Source organism: Cupressus sempervirens, chromosome 7, assembly GCF_028749045.1.
Source record: "Cupressus sempervirens isolate cs-2001-9-10 chromosome 7, ASM2874904v1, whole genome shotgun sequence".
In the NCBI taxonomy this organism is placed as follows: Eukaryota; Viridiplantae; Streptophyta; class Pinopsida; order Cupressales; family Cupressaceae; genus Cupressus; species Cupressus sempervirens.
The window spans coordinates 123,429-131,973 of NC_143124.1; the positions used below are offsets into that span (position 1 = coordinate 123,429).

At 41.1% G+C, this 8,545-nt stretch overlaps 1 protein-coding gene across 1 annotated transcript; it reads left to right on the forward strand.

The window, feature by feature from the left end:
* The first annotated feature begins 483 nt into the window (after positions 1-483).
* LOC149545098 (uncharacterized) lies at positions 484-2,385 on the forward strand. Its single transcript, XM_089793689.1, has 2 exons — positions 484-1,928; positions 2,052-2,385. Exons 1-2 carry the CDS (start codon positions 484-486, stop codon positions 2,383-2,385), a joined length of 1,779 nt encoding a protein of 592 aa, XP_089649815.1.
* Positions 2,386-8,545: the final 6,160 nt, after the last annotated feature.

An 8,545-nucleotide genomic window follows, 5' to 3' on the forward strand; every position in this document is an offset into this window, starting at 1 on the left:
ACCGCCCGATCCCACTATTGCACAAATTATTAATGATAAGATTAATCAGAAATATGGTCATCTTTCTAAAGAAATCATTGCTCTGAAAAATCTTCTCTCTGCCCCCAATGAAACACAGGTGAAGAATAAGAATAGGAAGAAAAAGAACAAGAAGAAAAAGATCTCCTCTGGTGCCCCTCCAGTCAAGACAACTTCTAATGTGGACTCTATTCCAAAAAACGGGTCTCGTGCAGCTGGGAAGAACACCTCGGCTGCCTCTGGACAGTTGCAATCAAAGGGAAACTCTGCCCCCCGCTAGTCGGTGAAGAATGTGCAATCTGCCGCACATTCAAATCCATCCAACGGCAAAAATTGTGGGCAGAATCAAACTCAGGGCCATCAAAAAGGAAGAAACAGACAGCAGAACAGACAGTTACACAACTCCCGCATCCGCGGTTCCGGCCCCGCTTAAATCACTGGGGACCTGCCATTGATCGGGACTTCATGGCTCGATCATTTTTTTCTAGAAAGACTGCCTCGGAGGTTGAGAATCGGATCTCTAACATTGCCATTCATAACCTCTCTTCTCGGCGTCTCTCTGCTGATGAACGAAGATTGTTAGGACTTGGAATTAAATTTATTCCTCGTCCTCCTCCAATGTCTGTTCTTGATCTTCATAAGGAATTTAGAGCTTTTGCCAGACTTCTTCGTCTTCGTGCTTTCTTTGGTCCGGAAGCACCTCCCGTCTCCTGTTCTCCTCTTGTTTCTGGAGTTTTTCCTCATCCTTTCCGCCAGAAGAATCCCTTTTGGAATCCGGATGAACAAAACTTCCAACTTGAAGAGATCATCCATAAAGCTGAAGACATTTTTCGGTCTCGCATTGCTTCTTGTGCTGGCTCGTTTGTTCGGCGTCCTCTTCTTCCTGCTAGACTCCTCAAGAGTCTCAATGATTTGAAGAATGACTCTTCCATTGTGATCAAACCAGCAGATAAGAATCTCGGCCTTGTTGTCCTCAATTCTTCTTGGTACAAATATGAAGGTCTTCGCCAACTTTCGGACCCCCTGGTTTATATTCGTGTTGATTGTGTTCCTTGGAAGCTGATTTGGAGCAGACTCTCTTTTATCATTGATAAGTTTCTGTTCTTCCTCAAACCTATTCGTTGGTTCCTTTTGAAGAATCCTTGTTCTTCAGCTAAAGCCTGTGCTTTTTATCTCCTTCCTAAGCTTCATAAGCCTATTCTGGTGGGTAGACCGATTTGCAGCTATACAGGTTATATGTTGAAACCAGCCTTGAAGCTTCTTCATGTTCTTTTGTTTCCGATTCTCCTACAACAGCAGCCTCACCTTCCTGATTCTCTCAGTCTTCTTCGTGAACTTGATCGCAAGACTTTTCCTTCTTCTTGCATCTTGTTTACCTTTGATGTGGAGTCTCTTTATCCGAGCATCCCTACCACTGAGGGCCTTTCTGCTCTACGGGAGATGGTTGTTGAGTATTTTCATACTCATAATCTTAATCTGAGGTTGATTGATCTGATTTTGGAGCTTGCTGAACTTGTTCTTCGTGAACACTATGTTGAGTTCGATGGTGTTTTTTATAAACAACTCCGGGGCACTGCTATGGGCAGCAATTTCGCAGTTGTCTACGCCTGTCTTTTCCTTTTCCATTTGGAAAAGCGTCTCTTCTCTCAGCTTGATTGCTCCTGTCTTATGTTCTACAAAAGGTTCATTGATGATGCTGTTGGTATTTGGACTGGTGATGAGTCCTCTTTGTCAACATTCTTTTCTCAGTATCAGAGCTTCTACTCTGAGATCAGAATTACACCTTCAGTTTCTTCCTCTTCTGTAGACATTCTTGACATTACCCTCTTCAAGGGAGATCGCTTCCATGCTTGCGGTATTCTTGATACCAAATGCTTCCAGAAGCCCCTCAATGCCTTTCAATACATTCCGTATTACTCTTGGCATCCTCCTCACCAAAAGAAATCCTTCATCTTAAGTGAGCTCAAGAGGTATCTCCTCAGGGAATCAGATCCATTTGGTTTTATGAGACTTCGAAAATAGTTCTACTCCAGACTTCATGCTCGTGGTTATGCAAAGAAGTTTCTTCTCTCCTGCTTCAAATTGGTCTCTCGGCTTGATAAGTCAGTGCTTCTCTCACGCCTACATAATAGTGCCTCTCAGAGAACTGGGGTCCCCCTCGTTCTTAAGCTTGATTTCAGTTCTTCTGCTAAAGCTTTAAACTTGGGGGCCACCCTAAACCCTATACTTTATCGGCTTTGCCAAGAAGTCCCCGCACTGCGACATCTTCCACTTCCGAGAGTCTGTTGGCGTAACCCAAGAAAGTTGGGTTCTTTTCTTCTTCGCAGTAGGTTTTTTTCCAGATCACAGCACTCTTCGATCCACTAGGGCCATTGATCCTTTTTTGATCAAATTGTTTCCCCCGCCTTTTTATAATATACTAAGTTTATAATCTGGCGGGGGTCCCCTTTTCGGGTCAGCCTATTCTAGGGTCACACCTCTTGGATTTCCTCGGAAGATTGATATTTATATCCGTCTTCCTCCCATTCTCTTCCACACATTTCTCTCTTCTCTTGTATCCGTTAAATCCAACTGATGAGGGCTGATAGCCCGAAACATGTTTTGGATTCTGGAGATTGTATATGAGATTTTTAATTGTGGAATTTAATTGTGGAATTTATTTTTTTCTGGATTACTCCTTTCTATCAGTTTTTTAATTCTTTCGGAGCTGCAAGTGATCTATTAAATTTTTTAACACTCTAAATTTTTTAACACTCTAAATTTTTTAACACTCTAAAATTTTTTAACACTCTAAATTTTTTAACACTCTAAATTTTTTAACACTCTAAAATTTTTTAACACTCTAAATTTTTTAACACTCTAAAATTTTTAACACTCTAAAATTTTTTAACACTCTAAATTTTTTAACACTCTAAAATTTTTTAACACTCTAAATTTTTTAACACTCTAAATTTTTTAACACTCCAAAAATTTTTAACTCTCTAAAATTTTTTAACACTCTAAAATTTTTTAACACTCTAAATTTTTTAACACTCTAAAATTTTTTAACACTCTAAAATTTTTAACACTCTAAAATTTTTTAACACTCTAAATTTTTTAACACTCTAAAATTTTTTAACACTCTAAATTTTTTAACACTCTAAATTTTTTAACACTCTAAAATTTTTTAACACTCTAAAATTTTTTAACACTCTAAAATTTTTTAACACTCTAAATTTTTTAACACTCTAAAATTTTTTAACACTCTAAAATTTTTTAACACTCTAAATTTTTTAACACTCTAAAATTTTTTAACACTCTAAAATTTTTTAACACTCTAAATTTTTTAACACTCTAAATTTTTTTAAAACCCTAAACCCTAAACCCTAAACCCTAACCCCAAACCCCAAACCCCAACCCCCAACCCCCAACCCCCAACCCCCAACCCTCAACCCAAACCCCAAACCCCAACCCTAAACCCTATTCATTTATGGCTTTTTGCCAAAAAGTACCCGCACGACTATTTTTGGTCTTTTCTCCTCTCCATAGTGATGTTTTAATTAATTAATTGATTGATTAATTAATCTTTTTAATTAATTGATTAATTGATTAATTTTTTAAGCATGACTGTTGGTTTTCTTGGAAGTTGAGAAGTCCCCTCACTTCTATTTAAACCGTTTTATTGTATCTTTTATTGTAAGTCCACTGATGATGGGGTGAAATTCCCCAGAAACATGTCTGGACGTCTTTTCAATAATTTCAATAAAATTTGTTCTTGCTTATTTCTGGATCTTTCTGATGCTGCAAGTGATACTTTTGTTAAATTTTAAATCCTAAAGTTCCTTCTTCACGCTGCCGTCAGATTTTTCCAGCTTTCCTGAGGCTTTGCTATCGGTGCTTAATGGCTTCTCCAGTTCACTTTTTTGTCCTGGTGCTTCGCTGTAGATGGCTTTTTTTGCTTCGGGTCTTGGCGGATGGTTCGTGGTTGGTTCCACCCTTGCTGTCCCCCTTTGCGATCTTCGCTGGTGCTGGATTTTTGTGGGTCGATCCTCTTTCCTTCGCCTTCCTTTGGTTTCGACGAAGGTCCGAGCTGCCATTTTTTATGCCCTTTAGGGCTTTGCGGCCGCTCTGTTGCTTTTTTGCAGCTTTTTGGCACTTTGTGCCCCTTGGCACTAGGTGCATTTTGCACCTCGTGCTGCCTTGGATCCCTACTAGCGATGCTGTGGCCTCCTTCATCGCGGGTCTGCGTTTTCGGTCGGGGGTTCTTCTGCTCCATGCTGTAGTTCTGGGCTTTGTTGCCCCTTCGGATGCCGCCTCTCTGCTGTCGCAGGATGTCGCCTCCTTGGATCCCCCTTGGTGATCCTCTTCTCTGCAACTGGTTCGTGTTTGGCCCCTGCCCTCTTCGTCGACCTTCGCATTTTTGGTGCTCGGTGTTTCCTCTCCCAGCCCCAACGGGCAGTTTTGGTGGTTTCCGCTTTCTTTCGGTGGTTTTCGATTTCTCGATTTTGGTCCCGATTTTGCTGCCTTGGTGGTTTCCATGCTCGTGGTTGCTCTTGGTCGCCTTCACTATGGATTGGATTTGTGCCTCCTACTTCGTGGGAGTTGGGTCCCCTCGTACCTAGCTACTATGTAGTGAACACGAGGGCTTCCCTAAACCCTATACTTTCATGGCTTTTTGCCAAAAAGTACCCGCACGACTATTTTTGGTCTTTTCTCCTCTCCATAGTGATGTTTTAATTAATTAATTGATTGATTAATTAATCTTTTTAATTAATTGATTAATTTTTTAAGCATGACTGTTGGTTTTCTTGGAAGTTGAGAAGTCCCCTCACTTCTATTTAAACCGTTTTATTGTAACTTTTATTGTAAGTCCACTAATGATGGGGTGAAATTCCCCAAAAACATGTCTGGACATCTTTTCAATAATTTCAATAAAATTTGTTCTTGCTTATTTCTGGATCTTTCTGATGCTGCAAGTGATACTTTTGTTAAATGTTAAATGTTAAATTTTAAACCCTGAACCCTGAACCCTGAACCCTGAACCCTGAACCCCAAACCCTGAACCCCAAACCCCAAACCCCAAACCCCAACCCACAACCCTAAACCCTAAACCCTAAACCTGAAACCCGAAACCCTAAACCCGAAACCCTAAACCTGAAACTCGAAACCCTAAACCCTAAACCCTAAACTCGAAACCCGAAACCCGAAACTCGAAACTCGAAACCCAGACCTGAAACTCGAAACCCGAAACCCTGAACCCTGAAACCCTGAACCCTGAACCCTGAACCCTGAACCCTGAACCCTGAACCCCAAACCCCAAACCCCAAACCCTTAACCCTTAACCCTTAAACCCTTAAACCCTTAAACCCTAAACCCTACACCCTAAACCCTACACCCTAAACCCTAAACCCTCAACCCTCAACCCTCAACCCTCAACCCTCAACCCTCAACCCTAAACCCTCAACCCTCAACCCTAAACCCTAAACCCTAAACCCTCAACCCTCAACCCTCAACCCTCAACCCTAAACCCTAAACCCTAAACCCTAAACCCCAAACCCCAAACCCCAAACCCCAAACCCCAAACCCTCAACCCTCAACCCTCAAACCCCAAACCCCAAACCCTCAACCCTCAACCCTAAACCCTAAACCCTTCAACCCTCAACCCCAAACCCCAAACCCCAAACCCAACCCCAAAACCCAATCCTCAAACCCCAAACCTTAACCCTAAAAAAATAAAAAAAAAATAAAAAAAACCTAAACCCTAAACCCTAAACCCAAACCCCAAACCCTAAACCCTAAACCCTAAACCCCAAACCCCAAACCCTAAACCCCAAACCCTAAACCCTAAACCCTAAAACCCCAAAAACCAAACCCCAAACCCTCAAACCCTCAACCCTCAACCCTCAACCCTAAACCCTAAACCCTAAACCCCAACCCTAAACCCTAAACCCTAAACCCCAAACCCTAAACCCTAAACCCCAAACCCCAAACCTTAAACCCCAAACCCCAAACCCCAAACCCCAAACCCTAAACCCTAAAACCCCAAAACCTAAACCCCAAACCCTCAAACCCTCAACCCTCAACCCCAAACCCCAAACCCTCAACCCTTAACCCTCAACCCTAAACCCCAAACCCCAAACCCTCAACTGTCAACCCTAAACCCTAAACCCTAAACCCCAAACCCTGAACCCTCAACCCTAAACCTAAACCCCACACCTAAACCCTACACCTAAACCCTCAACCCTCAACCATCAACCCTCAACCCTCAACCCTAAACCCCAAACCCCAAACCCCAAACCCCAACCCCAAACCCCAAACCCTAAACCCTCAACCCTAAACCCTAAATAAAGTTTATCCCAAAGATGACTTCCATTTACCAAATATTGACATGATTGTAGATCTCACAGCAGGCCACGAGTTGTTATCTCTTATGGATGGTTTCTCTAGGTATAATTATATACAAATATCAGTAGAGGACCAACATAAAACAATATTCACCACCCCTTGGGGGACCTTTTGTTACAACAAGATGCCATTTGGGTTAAAGAACACAAAGGAAACCTATTAGCAAGCTATGACAGTCATCTTCTATGACCTCATCCATAAAACCCTTGAAGATTATGTAGATGACATCTTGATTAGATCTAGTAATGCCCTAGATCACCTATCTCACCTTGAAGAAGTGTTTGATTGATTAGCAAAGTACCAACTCATGCTTAACCCTAAGAAATATGTCTTCAGTGTCACATTTGGGAAGCTCCTAGGTTTTATTGTATCAAGGTGTGACATTGAGATTGATCCCTAGAAGGTCAAATCCATCATGGACATGCCTCCTCCCAAAATACTATGACAACTTCACTCCCTCCAAGGAAAGTTGCAATCAATAAGATGGTTCATCTCACAACTAGCAGATAAATGCCAACTATTGACACATTTTCTAAAAATGGATTGGAGTTTTAGATGGGACCATATATGCCAATGCATCTTTGAGCAGATCAAGCAATATTTGGCCAACCCTCCTATCTTGGTTGTGCTAGTTGTCAAGAGACCATTGATATTATACATAACAACTACCCCAATAGCATTAGGCACACTCCTAGCACAACTTGATGACAAATGGAAAGAAAGAGCCATCTACTACATCGGCCATGCTCTGATTGGTTATGAGCTTAATTATGTACCTATGGAAAAAGCTTTTTTAGCTATGGTTTTTGCCACTTATGCTAAGTCATACTATGCAACTCATCTCCAAGATTGATCCTTTGAAATACACGTTATCATGCACAACACTCATAGGTCACCTAGAAAAATGGGTCATGTGTCTTAGTGAATTTGACATCCAATATCTTGACAGAAAGGAAATTAAAGGACCAGCTATCACAGATCACTTAGATAATGCACCCTTAGTCGTTGATTACCCTCTAGTTATGGAGTTTCCAAATGAACTTCTCTGCATGATAGAAGAACATGTTGGACTAACTGGCAATATTCCCCTTTAGGATCCATGACATTGCTTGAATCAACCCAGGTATGTGTCTTGGTTGGTCCTCAATCCCTATGGTACCACGAAATTCATGCTTATCTAAAAAATGGTATCATATCTCATCATCTCACATGAACCCAATGCCAAAACCTCATTCATAGAGCATCCTGCTACACTATTGCAGCTAACACCCTATACCATTAAGGTTATCATGATATTCTCTCTTGATGTTTATACCAAAATGAGGTCGTTATGGCTCTCAAAGAGGTACATGCTAAACTTTGTGGTGCTCATACGAGCGATATAGTCCTAGCTAAACAAATACTTAGAGTTGGATACTATTGGCCTACTATCAAACATGATGCTTGTGGGTTTTTCAAAAGGTCTCTACCTTGTTAGCAACATGCACATTTAATACAAGCTTTCGCTTAATATCTTCAACACATTACACCACTATGGTTGTTTGCATGCTAGGGGTTTGACCTTGTTGGTGTTATTACACCTCTATCTTCAGAAGGCCACAAATGGATAATCACTGCAATATATTATTTCACCAAATGGGTGGAGGTGGTCACACTTGTTACTACCACAGGAGTCTAAATTTTCAAATTCATCCTCTATCACATCATATGTCACTTCGATATCCCTACTACTATTTTTACAAACCATGGAGGTAACTTTGAAAACCTCAATATGGAAGAGTTGTGCACATCCTTCCACATTCATCACCATTTTTTCAACTCATAATTTCCACAAGGTAATGGTTAGGCTAAGGCAACTAAAAAAACCCTACTCAAAATCCTCAAGGAATTTGTCAATGATTTTGGTTGTGATTTGCATCTACAAATCAACCCAGTCTTATGGGTTTACCACACCTCATTCCATACATCCACAGGCAGAACTCCATACTCCCTTGTCTATAGTATCAAGGCAGTCCTATCTATTGAGTTTGAGCTCCCATTCTTGCACACCTCTTTACGAGGAAAAATATCAAATAAGGATTACAAAGTCACCGGACTCACACAGCTAGATCTACTTGATGAAAAATGGCAATAGGCCTATGAC

Coding starts and splice junctions, on each gene's coding strand:
- LOC149545098 (XM_089793689.1), top strand. CDS start 484: ATGGCTCGATCATTTTTTTCTAGAAAGACTGCCTCGGAGGTTGAGAAT. Junction 1,929..2,051: donor AATGCCTTTCAATACATTCC/GTATTACTCTTG, acceptor GTTCTACTCCAG/ACTTCATGCTCGTGGTTATG.